The 20,142-nt window shown below is 35.9% G+C and overlaps 1 protein-coding gene and 1 non-coding gene across 2 annotated transcripts; one reads left to right on the top strand and one right to left on the bottom strand.

The window, feature by feature from the left end:
* Positions 1 to 1,790: 1,790 nt before the first annotated feature.
* Positions 1,791 to 9,630, top strand: LOC143469114 (sodium-independent sulfate anion transporter-like). The gene is made up of 12 exons (XM_076966680.1): positions 1,791 to 2,364; positions 4,785 to 4,940; positions 5,750 to 5,911; positions 6,356 to 6,432; positions 6,636 to 6,778; positions 7,001 to 7,261; positions 7,356 to 7,467; positions 7,563 to 7,759; positions 7,992 to 8,106; positions 8,233 to 8,348; positions 8,563 to 8,693; positions 8,785 to 9,630. Exons 1-12 carry the CDS (start codon positions 1,888 to 1,890, stop codon positions 8,896 to 8,898), a joined length of 2,061 nt encoding a protein of 686 aa, XP_076822795.1. The 5' UTR covers positions 1,791 to 1,887; the 3' UTR covers positions 8,899 to 9,630.
* A 3,114-nt stretch (positions 9,631 to 12,744) lies between these two features.
* On the bottom strand, positions 12,745 to 12,862 carry Trnal-caa (transfer RNA leucine (anticodon CAA)). Its single transcript has 2 exons — positions 12,825 to 12,862; positions 12,745 to 12,790 (listed from the first exon to the last, which is right to left on the bottom strand). It is a non-coding gene; the product is annotated as a tRNA-Leu (tRNA).
* Positions 12,863 to 20,142: the final 7,280 nt, after the last annotated feature.

The following is a 20,142-nucleotide window of genomic DNA, read 5'->3' as shown; positions in this document are numbered from 1 at the left end:
ATGAAATGTTCCGTTTTGCCAGGAAGGGTGTTTACTAATATCACGCTCTGATGGGTTGACTAAACGTTTTTTAAGAACTTCATAGTAAACCTAGCGTAACCATAGTGCCTTGTGCATTAAAAGAAGAGGTCTAACTAGTCGTAATGACTATAGATTGATAAAACAAAGGCGTGCCTCAGTCTGCAAATAACATGAAAATTTGTCAGTGAAAGAAATATTTAGGCTAGGATTTTTAATGGCAACCTCTTCTAATGAATAAAGCAATATGCTAAAACACAGACGATAGTATATCTGCAGTGTAGGCTATATACCGCTCAGAAAACAAACAAAAAAAATTAAATTTCAATAGTGTTTCAAATTTAGTATGAGTATTGCAAACACAGCACAGAAGTACCATATAAACTGTATTGATGCTCAGTACTTAACTATAGGTGCAATAAGACCAATTCACATAAGCGCAAAGCGTAATGGACATGAAAGCATTACATGGTGAGGAAAAGGTAATTGTCACAACTGCGCAAATGAATTTACACAGACCTGCCAAAACATTTCAAATGTACCAATAACTTGTTTGTTGTCTGTTGCCATTAGGTATAACGAAAGACGCCCTGATGTATCGTTTATGTTTGGATTTTTCGACTCGAGGTTATTTTGAAAATATGTAAACAAAGTTATAGTATTCAGCTCCCTTCCACCGCGTCATGCAATGCAATTATTACATAACGGATGCGGAAGAAAGCCCGTATTCACGTGCTATTCTTTATCCATTTTTAGCATATTAGATTATAAAGGTTAGTAATGACAGAAAAACTGGAAGAATTTTTCACCCTTTAATAATGCAGAGTAGCCTCGTTAGACGATAATAAACAAAATGAAATTCTAACATCTAGGAGAATTTAACGTTTCGTGACTAGTAGACTAGAACAGAAACTTTATGCACAGGTCAGGTTCACCTATTCGTATTGTTCATAAAAAGACAGTTTTTATAAAATTGCTAAAACGAAGATTACATCTTCCAGTGGTGATAACTCATTGCCACTGCTGGGCGCCAAAACTAATTTTTTATTGCGAAGTTTATTTTCGAAGACTTTCAAAATAAATCAAAAACGATAATGCTTCTTTAGTTGTGTAATTGCGATAGTTGTCGTGTAATTATGCAGTTGTCCTAACGTTCACACACTTATTTCTTTGTTAAGCGCCAATTGTGCCTGCTATTTATTGGCTTGTTTCTTGGAAATACTTACGAAGTCAACACGTTAGTTAAACCAAAGAACAAGCATTGCACTTACCAGTTGCATTAGTGGGCTGAATTTACAAGCATTCTTTGACTGTTCTGGCATTTATTGCCTTGAATCATGACAGATATCGCAGTCCACAATCAATGCAATGGTTTGTACCGTCTTCAACTTTGGAAATTGAAACGTCATTGGTTCACTCTGCCCTATAATATAGATGGGATTGGTCACGACGTGTTTTTGGGGCACGTATAGGTTTAATGTTTAAGACCGAAAGATCTTCGAATTTTTTGACTCGACTCTTTGATTTTAATTTCTTTTGAATAGTTACGTAACTCTAAGCCTACTCATATTTCAATTAGTCTGGCAATTGCATGATAGACCAGCTTTATGACGGTGGAAAAAGTTTGATCAAAGATGCAATTAATCTATTTCGAAAGGCCTTTTAATTTTGTTTGTACTTGTTGAATATTACTGATTTTTAGTTATTGGTTAAGCAAGCGCGTTGTGAATATACGTCATTACTTTCACAGCGTAGCTTGCGTATACACTCTACTTGGTGTAAGTTAATTTGCTGAAAGATTGCGGCGAAACCTTGACATTACGCAAAGAAAAAAAGACAAACAAGTGACGTAAAACTCGACCTGAGGCAATGGACGACAAAATCGTTGAAGAAATCGAGCAGAGTGGTGTAAATAACGCACCGGAGTATAAATTGGTCAGCAGTGCCAGTAGCAGCGAGAAAAACCATCCGCAGTTGTCGGATAACGAAGTTATAACGCTAATTACAAGCCCTATAATGCCGTCGGAAGAGACGATCCCGCCTGCAAACAACGACGAGAACAATGAGCGTGAAAACGAGAAGTCAGAACAGCGGAAGATGCCAGTCGTTTACCAACTGCGACATGGTGCAGAAGTAGCCTCAAAGAAAATCGGTTCCGGATGCACAAGGTACTGGTCAAGCACGTGTTCGGTGGACACTGTGAAACAAAAACTTCCTATAATCACCTGGCTGCCCAATTACCGACTCAAGACGTTGAAATGCGATCTAATCGCGGGGCTCACGGTCGGACTCACGGTTATTCCCCAAGGCATGGCTTACGCAGCACTCGCTGGACTGGAACTGCAGGTTGGTGTTACTTATTGTAGGTTTTGACCTGAGAGTTACGAATTCTCTTTATCAAAAAATCTGATGCGAAACCAGTTTTTTAATGTGAGCTTATTCTGAGAGTTGATATGTAAGGGAACAAAAACTGAATAATGCTTTAAATTTTGACAAACGAAAAACATGTGTGAATATGCATAAATTTGAGTCTTATATACATAGATCAGTTACGGAAGATAAAATGCGTTATGTTATAAATTTATACGTATATAAATTATAGCAAAAGTATGTTTTAGGTTTTTCATAGCAACATTTAACGCCAATGCAAAACTTTTCTAAACAAAATTCAAAACGTAAATTGGTTACCCCACCTGTTATAAAGTGGTTTATTATTTTGCAACTTATTCGCTGGTGAAATTGGTTGTACAGGCTCCTTATTAAGTGTCTTTATGTAGATAATTATCATTCACCAACGTATTGGTATAGATGAAGTCATTTGTACTGGTAAAGACAAACAAGCAACTAAGCAAGTAACTAGGAAAACAGTAACCTGTTTTTTTATGACTTCGACCAAAACAAACGTAGTCTTTTCTTACAGTTGTTGTTATCTAACTCTACCATTTAGTTGCATGACGGCCGAACCGAAACAAAATTATTTTGGGTACAAGAACATATCATGCGAGTCAAAATGCATTTACTCATGTTAAACTGACTATGAACTCGTGTTCGTACCACGAACCTGCATACAAGAAAACCGACGTAATTTTAGTCTACTTTTAGTTGTACCAGAAAAGGTTGCAAGATTGCGTAAAAACACCCAAAACATCGAAAAACATCAGTGGGGGTTCGATAGATGCTTTGTGTTTAAATAAACGATATTGTTATTTATTGTCTATTTAAAGTCCGCAAATGTAACGCATAATACGATTTTTGAAACTCTATTGTTAAAGACCACGGTCAAGAAATAGTGAGATCGCTAAATATACATGCACAGACACGAAATCTTTTTCCATTTTGACAATAACCTGTTCAGTAGAAATTAATATAATAAAACGATTTTGAAATAATTTTGTCTTTAAGGGAAATGAGTAAATTAGGTTATCTCTTTTTTCCACTTTTCTGTGTTGTTTTGTATTTCTTCATTATCAACCAGCTAATCAACATTGAAAATCTGCTCCTATCACATAAGGCAAGGGCGCTATTACATTTTACGTGTTATTATCGCGGTATCGGCTATACTAGGCATTAAGAATACGTTGGCTTTTGTTGTTTTTCTCAATTTAAAACCCAACTTGTTTGCGCATAAAAATTTGTCTGCTAAAGGTAATTTTCCAAGTTGTTTGTTCCGACTTTGGGCTCGTGCCCGGCTTATTTGCCACCTTTTCCTTTTCTGACTCATTTTAACCTCTGTTTAAAGTAAAAACAGATTACCTTGCCACATAATACACTTTTCGTCAAAAACAACACTCAGTTTAACAATTAAACCATAAATTTAGTGCTTTTAAATCTCTTTTGCTCTGGAAATTACCCATTCACAGACATATCAGCTTCACTTTGACTCGCCTTTTTTGCGGAAGGGATTACCAACCAAATCTCAGGAAAGCTTAACTTCATTTGATGTGAGGTCTTGTTGGCAACACAGTTTGTTTGTGTCGGTTAGAACAGGCTACCGATAGCGCAACCCTACATCAATTGAATGTATGTCAACCAGGAATTAACCTTATTATAACTACACGTTTCTAATAACGTAAATAGGTTTTATATCGAACTTACCAGAAGACACAAATATGCTAATAAACGTATTGTTAATGGATTGAAAACAACGTTCGTATTAATTTCATCAAATAAATAAGATCAACACAGGAACAAAATCAAAAATATTTAATTATAATCATCACAGAATGGAATAAGATCAACAGCATACTTAGTTTAATATGAAAAAAATACGAGAAGCAATTGATCTGATGAAATTATTCAGGCCACTTTAAACTTCTTCCGGTGATGACAATATTTTGTTATTGATATAAAAACGGGTCCCTATACGGAAAGGGTGGCTTGGCCATTACAATAATCGATGAGAATAACGATAATAACAAGAAATTGGGCAAACCTTCTTTGAACCAAAATTGTTTGATTGAAAACACTCCGTGGAAAAAAACTTGAGGTTAAAAGTTGATAACTATATATAGTAACGTCAACAAACGAAGTAAACCAGACACATCCTTTGCGTCAAATGAGGCGTCTTTACGCAGTATGTTAAAGAAACTATAACTTACTGTAGAGTAGTGTCGTGTGCAACTTATATACATGAATGAGAATAATTTATAGCTGGAAAATTTGTTGAATATACGTGATTTCATTTCTACAGTATGTTGATTTAAGAAAGCACATGTTTCATGCTATTAAAATGAACTTTCTACTATTTTTCGAATTGTTGTTTTCAGTACGGATTGTACAGCGCATTTTTGGGAAGCTTCATCTACTGCTTGATGGGAACATCAAAAGATATTACAATGGGACCAACGGCCATCATGTCTATCCTTGTTCACACATACGCTGCAGATCCTTGGAAGGTTCACGAGGAAGGAGCTGAAAACACGGTGAGGTTTGGTTCGTGTGGGAAGAAAAAACTCTTTTAACGCCATCGGTCTGTAAACAACTTTCAGTCCAATCTGATCGCAAAAGAGATTTCCAAAAATTTTTAAACATCATGTTTCACATCAATTCAACGTCAGTGTGGCAAGTTTGAAAACATGGCGTAAATAAAATTACCCACAAAATGTTTCTTTTCTCCATGCATAGTAAGGCCGCGTGCAATCACTCAAGACTTAGCCTATCGGCGAAAAATCCGGTGCTTCAATTAAGTCCAAAAACGTGGTTTTAACAATGTTATTAAGCCTACACTCATTGTTTTGGTATGCTTATAACCTTTAATTTGATGACGGAAAGCTGTTTTGTGGAAAACAGGAAGCTTTTGAAAGACGAACGACAGCAACGCGCTTCCCCTGCAGCACTCTGCACACTTAGCCTGTGAACTGTCTTTTCAAGTAGTTTCAATGTGGTTAAATGTCTCAAATTTTTTTTATAAACGCTGTTTGATACTTGTTTACACATTCAAGTTGCGTTCTTTAAAATAAAACATCTGTCGGACAGTCGAGTTGCATGGGGCCTTGATGAACTATTCACCACCCAGTTGATTTTGTGATCAGTTACAATATAATTTGTGTGGTTCTACAGTAGTAAAAATGCCGAAAGAAAAATGCAACAAATCATGGCGTGTCCTATAACGTTTTACAACTTGTATTGCCTTTGTCTTTAACTGGTATTGCAGCGATTTTATATCCGCAAAATCGCGTCTTTTAATGCCTTAGTTGGCTTATATTAACGTTGGCAATTTTTGTTTCCGCAGACAAATGTGACACTTGCCGTATTACTTACTTTTGCCTGTGGGATTGTCCAACTACTGATGAGCCTGTTTAAACTTGGCTTTCTGGTACGCTATATCTCTCATCCGGTCATAACAGGTTTTACATCTGCAGCCGCCATTGTGATCGCAACTACTCAGTTGAAGGTTTGTTTTTGTTTCAAGTGGCGAATTAAATGGTCACCGGGTGCCGGAATGATCCCACTGCATATAAATGTAGCATCGCTAAATCAAATTTTGAAAAATGGTATCGGTAATTTTTAATGAATCTTAATAATTTGGTTATTTGCATGAGCCATAAGGCTTGCTCCGTCGCTGGGATCATTCTAGCGTAAATTTTAATATAATAACGCGATCCCATAATTTTAAACGTCAAACTTTTGCAGTCTACTAGTCACTAGTGTATAATGCTAGCCTGCAGGCAACATTACTAATATAATATAAAATTACACTATAATCATTATATGTATGAGAACCAGTTTAGCAAACACCATCTGTCACGTTTGTTATTGTATTTATGTTAGAACAGTGATAAACCATAAAACAGCGATTGCTGATTTTTATCATTATATTTATTATTTACTTTTGCAGAAGCTGTTTGGCCTCAAAGCACCTAAAGGATTTTTTCCCACGATCATAACAATTTTTAGGGATATCAAACAAACAAAGTAAGACTTTTCAAAATAAAACTGGTTTCAGCTAGAGTGAAATATTGAAAACTATGATGAACTGCTTCAACACATAACACAATAAGGTCATTTAAATCTTGTCGAATTCAAGTCAGTTTTTCAATTTTCGTAAAATGAGCAGTATAAATATTATCAGCAAAAAAAGGCCAAAAACAAATATCAAAATATTTCTTAAATTACAGGGTATTTGATATCACTCTCGGCCTTTGCTGCATGATTGTTCTGTTTCTGCTGAAATTCGCAAAAGAAAGGTGGACGAAATCGAAAGAAGGCGACAAAATGTACATCAAAATTTTGCGCAAGATTCTCTGGTTTGCGGGAACTGGTAAGTAGGATTATACGCTCTTTAAATCCAGTAATACTAGATTACATTTGAACAATAGCTTAGCGGTTTTTGCATTACTTTTATCATAAATTAACGTATCTTAAATTGTGGTCAACTTCAAAATAATAAACATACCTTATATATCAAGTAAAAGTATACTTACTTCTTCCTATGTAGATATACTTTATACTGTTCATAACTTGTGTTCATGTCCATTTACAGGTAGAAACGTAATCATCGTAGTCGTCACCGCTTCAATTGCTTATGCAATCACCGATATTGAAATCCCGGTGGAAGAGAGACCATTGACTCTCACTCGCAACATAACTGGAGGACTTCCTCCATTCCGGCTTCCCGACTTTACTTATCACAATGGCAACCGAACCATCGAATTCCCTGAACTACTCGAAGCGCTGGGAAGCGGTCTGGCTGTGGTACCTTTGATGGCGTTTTTAGAATCAGTCGCCATCGCAAAAGCTTTTGGTAGGCCAAAATTTTCTTCTAAACTTCATTGTTTAGAAGCAAACCAAATCTCCCAAATTCCAATTATGCAAGCCGAAATTTATATTTTATTCAGGAAGGAAAAATAGGTACAAGGTCGACCCCTCTCAAGAATTGTTGACTGTAGGAGTTTCAAACTTTTTGTCATCCTTTGTTTCGTCTTACCCAATCACTGGCAGTTTTGGAAGGTTGGTTTATAGCTTTGCAAACTATAGGGTTTTAGTTTCCATCAGGATAAAATCTTGATCTTTTCTTTTCTCTGAAATCTTTAATATTCTTTTAGGTCGGCGGTAAACGCTCAAAGCAATGTCATGACTCCTATGGGGGGAGTGTTTACAGGAACAGTGGTTCTTCTTGCTCTTCAATTTTTGTCGGATGCTTTTCAATATATACCATCGGCTGCACTCGGCGCGGTTATAATAATGGCCGTTATGAATCTTTTCGACTTCGCCGCAATGAGACATATCTGGCATGTTAACAGTTGAGTGGCAAATTTTGTGTTCTTTGGTTTATAGCTTTTGCTACTTGCCTTGTGTCAACGCCATGCAGTCATGTATTAATTTGCCGTGAGGTTTGCTTTTAGTCTGGCAGAATTCAACAAAACCGTTCATTTTCCCTTTCATATATACATATTCCTCTGGTTATGCGGCGACTGTATTTACCTGCCTGCTTACGTATAGCTGCAAAAATGATAAGATCGCTTGTTTTTTAGAGCTGGATGTGTTTCCACTGGCCGTTACGTTTTTCTGTTGCTTCTGGCATATTGCATACGGTATCATGATTGGCATAGGGGTATCTCTGCTTGTTCTACTGGCCGCCCATGTCAGGTATGTATGGTTTAAAATGAAAATCGTTTTACAAGTTTACTAAAACAAACCTGTCAAAACACCGGTGTTTTATTGGCACGCTGAATACGGTTTAAAGTTCATTTAAAATCAAATTTTCTTTTTTAGGCCTAAAGCAAAGACAGAAAAGACAGGAGACATTACCACAATAAAGATTGGTCGAGGTCTTGACTACCCTGGGGCAGAATATATAGAAGACAAATTGCAAGACGAAGCAGATAAAGGTATAAACGTTAAGCTAAAATAACCTATTGATACTAATAAAACGCATTAACTACAATACAATGCAACAAATAAAAATTCAAGACTAAACATAATGACCGTTTTTGGAATTATAAAGCAATTAAAGAGGTCAAGTATGAAGGAATAAGTGAGGGTTAAGTGACTATAGGCTTTATCGTTATACAAATGCTGATTTTTGTACCTATCAATTTTTAGGTGATTGCAAAATTGTAATTCTCGATTGTGAAAATGTGACCAATCTTGACTACAGCGCTGCGGAAGCAATATATCACGGAGCTGAAGCCTTACATCATGTCAATATTTCATTGAAGATATGCGGGCTTATGGTAAGAGTTAAACCTTTATATTGCTATGTCCAGTCTAAATTACTTGCAAAACCGGTATCACTATGATTAACATTCGGTGTTTAATGTCTAGGAAAAACATGAGAAAATGTTGAAACGTCAAAACGTAATAAAATATCACGTCAAATTCTATGACGACACAGAAGAAGCTATTTTGGATACAATACCGAGCGAAGAACAAGTGTAAGCTTGTTCTGCTGGTTCTTCGACGTTATGTAACTTTGTCAGTTTAATGTTGTATACTGTACTCGTATAAGTTGACGGAGATTTTCGTTGTTTGTCTCACTACAATTGGGATGATGAAAGCAAAATAGGCGCAATCAGCCGCACATTTTTATTGCTGAAGTGTTGTCAATGCCCGTTTTTGTGTTGTTTCTCATTTGAAATGGCACTTCCGATGGTAATTCACAGCATATACTGTATGTAAACTGGAACAACGTTGTGCAAAATTTTCATAAAGTATATCCGTTTGGATAATTGATTTGTTAAATTTCGAATAAACTTGTCTGGACAAGACAGGATATTTTTTCTAAACGTCTGTGTATAGACTATAGATGTATACCGCAAGTAAGCTTCAAACAAAATCAAGGTTGAAAACAGTTAGCCTTATATACCTGTAACCAGATTTTAAAAGATTTTTGCATTATTTTTAGTCAGTGGCCTTTTAACACTTTAGAAAATTATATTTTTGTAATTTCTGGCCTTGTTCATACACAAAATCTGTTTCTTGTTACACATTTGATACTGTATGCTAAGGATTTTTTCTTATGTTGCCTGTATGAGCCTTTTTCATTGTATCATTCATTTCTTTTATTCATTTGTATATGCGCTATTACTCGCTAAATACTCCAATGATTCGCACAGCAGTATTGTTTTGGTGTTTCTGACTGATCACATGAAATAAATGTTAAAAACTAAATTTTTTGATATAGCAGTGTTATGTCTAGAGCTCAGGACCATCATCACCTGAGCGGTTACAGGCACAGCACAGTATACTACTGGTAATGCGCATTCCTTTTTGTGGCACGTTTCAGCAACTCGTTTACTGTACTTCACTTATGTGAATTTCCCTTCCCAGAACGTCAAAGTTATCGTCCGATAGCGGGTGTGGATAGCTATACATATGAACATCGGAATTTGTGGTACCTGCTGTCGGTCTTCCAACTGCTACAGATCGATTCGATCCAACCTAAGAATTCTATTTATTTCAAAAGCATGGCTCGCTTTAGAAGCGGTTGTTTGGATTGGTTTCGTTTAAGTGCAACATGCATGAGACTGGTTTAACAAGGTAAAAGGAAAAAATGCCTTTTTCATATTCCTGCATCAGTAAGAAGGGTGCAGTACAGCAAGCACAAACAATTTCGTGTATAACAGGTAATTGTGTGATAATAATGTAAGCAACAGCAAAAAGCATGATAACGAACACAAAAACTTTTATGAAGTTAAAGATTGTTATTGAAAATTAGTCCTCTTATAAAATACTTGTTTGTTTATTTTAATGCTGGTTTGTTTCATCGCAAAATGTATCTGTGTATAATGTAGCCTGCGTCGTATAAAAGGTAGGACGTGTATCATACCAAAATAACCATAACTGTGTATTTTATAGCAAACCTCCAAATGTTCTGTTATTTTCTAAAAGAGAATGACTATTTCAACGTAAGTAAGTCACGCCGTCTGTTGTCGAAGATAGGCCTTTAGGTTAGGAGAATGGGTATGCAAAGAGACGATTTCAGTGGTTTAGGGCAGGGCTTCCCAAACTGGGGGTCGCGACCCCGCAAGGGGTCGCGTAACGAACTTCAGGGGTCGCAGATCGTATAACAATTTTACAAGAAGTACAAAACACAATCGAAACAAAATATCGTTCCAGCCTAATCAACATTGAAACCGCCTTGAGACCAGCATTAACAGATATTGAGCCAAGGCTTTGTAGCAGAAAGCAGTCGCACCAATCACACTGAATAAATGTGTGTGCTTTTTTGTTTCCAGTAGCCTATATATGTGTAAAGTAGTAAGTAGACTTTGAGTACTGGTTGCTTGAATTCAGTCTACTCTTTGCATCTCAGTAAATGTCACTAATGACTAATGTATGTTTCGCACTGCTAATTTAATCAATTTAAACGTGAAGGGTCGCGGAAAACTTCAGAAGTTTGAAAGGGGTCGCGAGCAAAAAAGTTTGGGAAGCCCTGGTTTAGGGTATGATAAAGTTAGATTTAGATTAGAAGGTATATTTAGGTTAAGTTTAGGTTGCAATGTTTTAACACTGAAGTTATGTTAACAAGAAACTGTAAAAATTAACTTTGAACGCACAATTTTTTCCGATAAAGTAGTGGCAGGCTGGCAGTTTATTATGTACGACTCGGTATTTTTAACACGCGTTGTCCCCGTGAGCGCCCCCTTGTGGTCAGCATCAAAGATTTATGACCAAGGGTTACAAAATGAAGACTTCTATAAGTTTTTAGTTTAACGTATGACATTATAACTTTTATGATTTTAATAAATTTTTATTGAAAATTAGTCCTCTTATAAAATACTTGTTTGTTTATTTTAATGCTGGTTTGTTTCATCGCAAAATGTAAATGGGTATTATGTAGCCTGCGCCGTAGAAAAGGTACGAGGTATGTCATACCATATCAAACCTAACCATGTATTTTATTGCAAACTTTCTCATGTTTTGTTATTTTCTACCAGCCGTTGTTTTTAACTCACTTTGTCCCCGAGAACGTATTCTTGTGGTCATTATCCACGATTTATTACCTTGGGTTAGAAAACCAAAATAATTTAAAATCAACAATAATTTTTAAGCCTTACGTATAGGTCTTTTAAAACCTCTTTAAATGTGAGCAGCGTGCAGGTTGGGTGCTGTTTTTAGCCTGGAAATTATCTTGGCAGTTTTGAGTTAGAACGTTTAAGGTCGTATGCAAAAAGGTAGCAAGAAACTGGCAGGGAATTGGTGAAACGAGTAATGTTCAGCCAAAAGTTCTACTTTTGACTGTAGACCGCTGTAATGGGAGCTTGAGATATTTGATTTTAGTATTGTTCCAGTATATGAAGTAGCCCCAAGCATGCTTAATCCATATGCAAACTTTCAGAAAGCCCGTCCAATTTTTTTTTAGTATACACCATCTTGGTAATAGAATTTCATAAAGATCTAACTAAATTTGTCGCTCCTTTTTTTGACCAATGCACGCCTCTTTTGGCAGTTTTAGACCTTACCAATTTTTTGACGTTTATACAGTTTATAGCCGTTTGCTTCTAATCAATTCAATCCATTACTTCTGTATATTATCATATATACTGGAGATGCCATTGTATGTGAAATATATGATAGGCTACCTAAAGAAAAATATACCATTTGGTAGATCCATCAACTTATTCTACTATCATTATAAGTATGGAGTAAAATGTAGTATTAAAACCTGAGTAAGCTTTCAGATTTTAAAACCAGAAATAAATTTCACCTGAAGAGCAGACTCAGTTTTTTAAAAGAATGCATTAAGTATTACATACTACTCCCATCGAGATTTTATTTGCATAAGACTGATTATGTCCGCTTAGGGTGAAATATATTTCTGATATTAAAATCTGAAAGCTTACTCAGGTTTTAATATTATGTTTTACTCCACACTTGCCAGCGCAACCTAGCCGATCCAGTTATCGCTTGCTATTTAATAGCCGACGCTGAGAAGTTTTTTAGATCCGCATTTTAGTTAAACATTTATTCTTAGTGCTATCATTACACTGTAAAGCGCTATTAGATTATCATCATTACGATGATCAAGCGTTATACGGGCACGCATAATTATAGTTAGCGAAGAATTAACCAAGAGCACACAATGTCCTGAAAAATAAAAAGCAATAAAAATTCAAATAAATTTGCTCATGTTACTGTAATCTAAAAACATAAAATGAACAAAGTACAAAGATAAATAACAAAGTTATAGACATTAATTAATTCATATTTATATTCTGTTCCCAATCAAATAACCCAGAACTGTTATAGGATATGATATCAGTTAACATTTTCAAAAATTAGTGTCAGAAGTGGGATTCGAACCCACGCCTCCATTCGGAGACCAGAACACCCAACAGTCGCGAGTAGCGACCAAGCACATGCTTGAGTCTGGCGCCTTAGACCACTCGGCCATCCTGACTTGCTTTGAATGATTACCATTTTTTACTTCTGAACTTACTGCGGTAAATAAAGTTAGCATGGAACTGGTGAGTAATGATAAATAAATGACGTGTTTATGTTTTTACTTTTGTTATTTTATAAAATTTTAACGAATTCTTGCATCTGGTAGCTTATCTAGCGTAATTCCACCCTATTATAGGTTTTGAAATGCTGTTGAGAAGGTTTATGGCGAAATGTTAGTTTCAGCTAATGGTGAAAAATAAACGCTATGATGCGAAATTAAATTACACATTAACTATGTTCCAAATTTGAATCTTTAAGGTTTCCAAGCACGCCAGCACTCCTTCGGTAATGGGTGCAGTACTAAATGGACAATTGCAAACAGCTATTTTAAACGGAAATACATATAACTTGCCTGCAGTTAGATAATTTTTAACAAAGGAACGGTATTCCGAAAATAATAATCAATAGACAAAGCGAAACGAAGCTAATTTACACCGCAAATTGACGCGTTTGTTTGATAATAATGGGCCACTAATCAAGCATTCTGTGTTATTGAATTTGTTGTTATTGTGTTCTTACATTTATTGCAAAATATAAAAAAAACAGTACAGTTTGGCACTCTGAAGGTTAACTGTATATTTTTCTACACGAGCTTTCGCATGCATAAGCTTGCTTCTTCAGGTGTACTGTGAAATCTTACTTCACTGTGAAATTATAGGTGTATATAGTTAAGTTATAGTTAGATGTACTGTGAAATATATTTATTATATATTGTATATATTTATTATTGTTATATATATTTATTGTTATTGTGTTATTGAAGTAACTCTAAAACTGAAATGCATCTACTTTTTTTAAAACATTGAAAATCAATGCGCGAGAAATTCCCCAACATATTTAGTCATTTGTGCCACCAAAGCTTCAGTTTGTTCAACAACCAACTTCTATGTGACGTATTCATTGAATAAAAGTTACATACCCAAAAACTACCAAAACGGCATTTTGTATGTGATAGTCACGTAGTCATGACTATGTACGTAACTGTAAACATAGACCGACGCCTTTAATAATTTAATATCGTAAGCGAATAGCTACAAAATTATAAGCTGTAATTCTGTAAAAGGATCGTGCAAGGTGACCATAATATGGTATTATGGAAACAATGTGCCTGTGGTAACATGAAGTATCATTAAAAGAGTAAGCAGTTAAACAAACTTAAATGCATTTTAACATCAGAAAAGCATCATTTTAAGGTTGTAGGGTTGGGCAACACAAATAAACAAGTAAAGCTGAAAAAAGAAACATGTATAAGTGTGTTGTTAATGCTGGTTAAATCACACACAAATGAGTGAAGTCCTGAAAAGCAACAGAATTTTGGGGTGCTTGTCTTAGTGTAGTATGCTGTTGAAGCAAAAGACACCGTTGGTCGGTCGATTTCGAACATCATGGATTGCGCGTAATAGCAACATGCAAATATCTCTGTACATGTTATATAAAGCACATTATTTGCGTTCTATAAAAATGTTAACACGTGTTAATAACATGGCTGACTATTTCTATATATACTGTACTAACTGTAGTGCATGCTTAGCTATAGCCACCTGCTTCTGCATAGTTCAAGCTATCATTTTTGATAAAAGAAGCTGTATAGACGCCTTTTTTTACAAACACTTGGTAACTCCATAAACAGTAGTAAAACGCAGTGAGCTAACAAAAATTTGAGATATCTTTTAAGTTTATTTTTCAAATGTGTTAATTTGAAATGCAACATGTTCCAAATTTTAGGGTAATCTACAAAATCTTTGCAATTAACTGAATTTTTGTCGATTTACTGCAAATGACCAAATCGGCTATTTCTCGGTGGACTTTGAACGCAAGCTTAATTATGCTTTCATCAGCAATTAAAAAGCTCTGGAAAAACTTTTAGTATCATTAACCTTGCACTTAATCGGAGTTTTTACTACATGTACTGCTATTATCTTCCTTCTGAAGAAACTCTTTGGCTTCAAAACCCAAAAAATAATCTAAACGTCTGTTCCCGTAATTGATCCTGATCAGTCGTCAAATTCACAAATTGTGTTTTATATATGTCACGTTTAAAACTTAGTATATAGACTGTCCTTAAAAGCTGCTAAAAATAAAAAAACTCGTGTAGCCCATATCGTTTTTACTGATAGTTGTCGCCAATGAGCTAATATTCTAAAGTGAAACTTGTGTGCGTTGAACTTCTTCACTGATTGCGGTTGACCTTTTTGTACTTATTTACAGTGTCTGCACGTTTCGAAAAAAAGACAGCAAGTGTACATTTCCATTGCATTTTCGCAGTAACTCAGCGTTAGTGTCATTTATTATTTAGTGTTTAACTGTGATATAAACTGTTTTTCAACATACGGCGTTCATGCGATGTACATTCATTAGTGAGGCGATTCATGCAAATACCTAAACGTTCTATCTATAATTGACATGGTGAATAGCATTTAAATGTCAACCGCGGATTGTTCTTTGGAACGACAATGTAGTACCTTGTTTATTGCCCCAGCAAGTTATCAATTACTTAAGTCTTTCGTCAATACTTCTGTCAAAAGTTGTGTTTGCCTAAACCTCAGACTCAAATGCCGACGGCTTTTTTCTCCCGTCGCATCGTCAGACTATGACGGCGATTGACCGGTAAGTAAAGTTTACTTCTAAGATAGGCGTTGCTTTGATTTGCGAATACTCCATTGCAGAGTTAAAATTTGACGTTGGGAGACGTGGAGTGTAATGTTATGCTTAGCATTGCTGCTATATTGCGGAGGTTGAGAATCGAACAGAATAAATCAGACATATTCTGCCTGAGGAACAATTCCAACTGAAAAGATATGAAAGCGTTTTGTTGCTGTAATTACAAAAAGCATATTAAAATAGAATAAAAGGGAAACAGGTAACAAGTGGTCGACATAATGTGTAAGTTTCTTGCCGAGTAGAGCCAGTAAAAGTGGATCATACGTTCAGATTTGGCAAAGGAGACTACTCGCTTCGTCACTCGTCACCAATTTCTGCTACTTGTAGTGACTACACCCAAGACTTTTAACCGTGTTTGTCCTTTAAAAGCTTCAATCGTGTTTGACAACCCATAAGTGTTCGACAAGTGTTAGAGTATACGTCACACTTTTCAATGCAGGTGCGGTCATACTGTGGTTGCTTCTGAACGGTACTTAATTTTACAGGTACCGTAGAGCGCTGGTAACAAAAGGTAGGAAACCAGTCGAAGTCAATGTATCAAGTCGTCTGTACGTCCGCCTTGATAATATACTGATCGCAATATTATCTGGGCAATAATTAAACGATTTCTGTAACAGACAAGGGCTGGACAACAAGGCTTGACGAACGCAATATACCAAACCTGATCATTTAGTAAATCGAACGAAAGATGAACGTTTTTAAACCTTTTTCACGAAGAGCTTTTCAACTTATTCTGATCGAGATCAAGTAATACAAATGTTAAGCTGTTCACACTTTTCAGAAGTTAAAACGATAACGATACTACCGGAACGACTTGATAAGCTTAACCTCAAAATTGTGTCTTCATGATGCTATATATATCTCATTGTATTAAGTTTGACAATGTAATTCACGATAATTGTGTCAAGACGGAGGCATACTGTTCTTATGGTTAGTTGGGTAATGTATATGTCATCGTTTTATTTCATATGTTGTTACTTACAACAAACACCTTATGTTGTAGAGGACAATAGATATAGCCATCCAACGTGTCAGGCATATCATGCATTGTGCCAATGATCTACAAAACAACAATGCTTGCTTTGTTAGAAGCCTCTTGCGGGATCAATTCCAAAGCCGTTTGGCTTGAACTAAAGTATCACTCAATAACAGTGCAACATTTCAGCAATTTGCGATATCTAAGGTGCCTCCAGCTATCTACCTTTGTCTCAATTTCCATCTTTATGTTTCTTGTTGTCATCATTATGTCAAACTTCATTGTTCATCTAAAACTACATTTTCACTTAATTCGGTTCATTATTAAAGCATATGCTTACAGTAAACCGTAAATAACAAGTATTCTTATAGTTTGCTTTCCTGGCTGCAAACGTAAACGCCTCCTATTATTGCTAACAACCAGGAACAAGCGTGATATAATGGTATGTTGTCAGATGTTTCCAGATATCTATGCCTAATGGTCGGCATAACGTTAAGAATGAACTAAGACATTAGTAGATGACGTTTCGACGCAGTGACAGGAAACCTCGAAAGCACGACACAAAATTTTAACAACTTAATCAATTTTGGGTTTATACGCTTTTAACTTTCGCCTTTGCTGTGTCCAACTTTCACTGCACTCTGCGTTAAGCAACCAATTTTCTAGGATTAACCTACGTTCACCCAAGAAATACAAGATTATAGTTCATTTACAGTACCGCATCAAAGGGTTTTCCGAGCATCGATGCATGCAAAGTACTAGCCAGTAATACCGCCGATCAAAAGTTGTTTTAAACTGAAAGACGTAGATCCTTGTCCGGTAATTCAGGTTAATCTGTTTTTAGGTATAATAACGTATGTAGACCGTAACAGTTTATTGGCAGGAACTAAATTGCTCAGGAACCTTTGCATTTTTCAATCTTGTATACAGAGTGCAAAGATTAAGAATGCACCAACGTTACAATGCTAACCGATTGCCTGGTACAAATTTGAACAAATGAATAGGCTGCAATAATTTCATTCGTCAGCTTTATTGACTGGCACTTTTTATCAGATGACTTCGCCGAGTATATTGTCGTGATATCACAGTATGCAATGCTGTAAGTGTTTTATTCAATGCTATACTTTTAGTATATCTAAAATGCTTTGCAAATATATGTCAGGCAAAGTGTTTTACCCGACATAAGACGACCACCTGTAGTCTGCTTTGACATCAAGAAAGAAATGCTTTTTGCAACTTAAACATTTTGTCCTGTTCGTCTCTGTTTGTGTTCTACGGCTAAATATTGATCTCGGTTGCAAAGCTGTCGAAACACAACACTATATCAACAACAATGTTTTCTGCGAAATAACGAGACTTAGTTTTGGTGTTTCAGGTACAAAGCAGGCTTCCCGCTCTCTGAAAGACTATGTTTTGATTGGTTTGAGTGCTTGACATGATTTTGAAGTCAAAACAATCCGTTTAACAGGCGATTAGATTAAGTGTACCTCGGTGAAATTTAAGTGGCTGTCATTAACACTGCGTTTTGCATGTGGCGAAGGTTGTGAATCACACTATTGTGCTGTATTGTGAGTTGATACGCTTCGCTAGCCGCTTTTTAGTCTTTCTAAGAAATGTCTCATTTTGTGTAATGCCAAGAAAACTCGGTATAGCTTATCACATATGTAGTTTTTGTCGAGTTAGGAACGTGTTAAGCGAGGATGTTGATCGTGGCCACGATATGTACGTATAAGCTGATAACTGCAAAGTGTACACCTTACAATATTTGTTTTAGATTTTTATGAGCAGATGGAAATATTGTTTCTTTGAGCCACCTCTAAAAAGATATCAAGTTTAGTCACTGTAGTATTCGTAATCAAGTAAGCGCTTTTCCAATTGTGCTTGCTTACTGGGCGTTTCCTGAAGGTTCGTGAGATTGATAAGTTACGCTTACAGATCACACGAATGTTACCAGTGCGTAGGCCGTACATACTGTAAGGAACAGTACATTGAACGTCAAGCGTGAGATAAGAAAATGAGGTTGCGTGACGGATGTCCGACTAATGACACTGTAAATTTGAAACAAGTCGAGGCCAACTGTAGCGCATTATTTTGTCGATGTTCGCGCTCTAGTACGCTGCGAATTGCTTGTCTCGTTTTGTACAACATCAATCTTCAGTTATGCAAAACACGTTTCAGTCTTGTATTTCCCGTGAGTGAAATCACTTTTATGAAAGTACAGTACTTGAATTGCCTTCTGGTGTGGTTATATTTTGAATTTTAACAGCTATGTCTGCCGTTATTTCATTAATGATTTTGGCTATACGTATTACCACAATGATGTCGATGTTATCAATTAGCATGCAATTGGAAATTCTTTGTTGGCAGGAGAGTGCCAAGCGGTTGCTAAAGAGCGGTTAATTAATTTCCGTACCGTGCTCAACTTGAAATAACAATCTAATCGCTTTGCAAGTAAACAACCGGCGCGCTACATTGTAAAAGCTATCAATACAGTTCCAAGCCTCCAAATGCTGGTTGCCGGCGCGTGCAGAAAAGAATTTGGTGACGACCAACGTGTGTGTGCAAAAATGTTTCGGTAGCTAGACGCCAACAGACTGGTCGTAATCTAGCTTAAGTGAGCAACTGTAATTTGAAATTTATGTTGATCGCAATGTTAGCAAAGTATCATACTAAGTATTTTTGTCAGAAAGTGAGAGCGTGCTATGAGAGAAAAGGACGTATTTCCTAACACATTATATTCGTATATTTTTCAAACCGATAAACAACTTCGTGCCTGCTCTTAACTGATTGTTCCCAGTGTTTGTTTTCACATTACATTGCCTGATCTTATACCAGTAGCTATAAATTATTTGACGCTTATGGCAGCTCATACCTGAACGTACTGATAAGCTTTCGAAAGACCGGACAATTTCAACTCCTACAAGAATGTAATCACTGCTTTACATCTTTTGGGATTCTTTTTATCAATTTTTTGCTTAACCTTTGAATGCAAGCTCGTCCGTAATTTTACCAAATTTTCCTCTTTCATCTTCTACAGAATTTAAATTGACTTTCTTGCGTTAAACGAGATTAGATGTATCTATAGGTCACCTTCAGGAATTTCGATGTATTAGTGTAGTGAGCGTATAAGCCTGTATTGAAGGTATTAGTTTTGAACTCAGTTTACCAACTTATTCAAGGTTGTTTTTGTAATGCCGAAAGCTCATGGAAAATGTTTCGCTTGACGTAATAAATGCTTGCAGTTGTTGGACTTAATGAAGTATAATTTTGTTTACAAATCAAATGATAACTTCAATGCCATTTTTACATGGAAACATCAGATATTACCGCGCAACGACAGTGGCACATGCTTGGTTTGTGATCGCCTATATGTAGACATAAAAATAGCCTATACCTATACCGGAATATTCTCACTAAGCCTTTCAAAAATAGTTTTAACCATAGTTTTGACATTTAAGATAATTTAGACGTTTTGGCCTGAAATATTTTATGAAATAAAATAATTTGTTTTCATGTGGTAATAAGATTTTTATGACGTGTTTTTCGAATATTCTGGCGAAAGTGTGAAGATAGGAATCCGTTGATGTAATGGTAAGAGG

This window comes from Clavelina lepadiformis, chromosome 8 (assembly GCF_947623445.1).
Source record: "Clavelina lepadiformis chromosome 8, kaClaLepa1.1, whole genome shotgun sequence".
Taxonomy (NCBI): Eukaryota; Metazoa; Chordata; class Ascidiacea; order Aplousobranchia; family Clavelinidae; genus Clavelina; species Clavelina lepadiformis.
Note: the sequence above shows the minus strand (reverse complement) of the source record. Positions and strands in the feature narration are given on the sequence as shown.

What these genes read in the sequence shown, in the direction of transcription:
- LOC143469114 (XM_076966680.1), top strand. Translation starts at nt 1,888, where the DNA reads ATGGACGACAAAATCGTTGAAGAAATCGAGCAGAGTGGTGTAAATAAC. An exon ending in AGGGATATCAAACAAACAAA is followed by an intron (nt 6,433 to 6,635) that starts GTAAGACTTTTC and finishes CTTAAATTACAG; the next exon opens with GGTATTTGATATCACTCTCG. An exon ending in ACATATCTGGCATGTTAACA is followed by an intron (nt 7,760 to 7,991) that starts GTTGAGTGGCAA and finishes CTTGTTTTTTAG; the next exon opens with AGCTGGATGTGTTTCCACTG.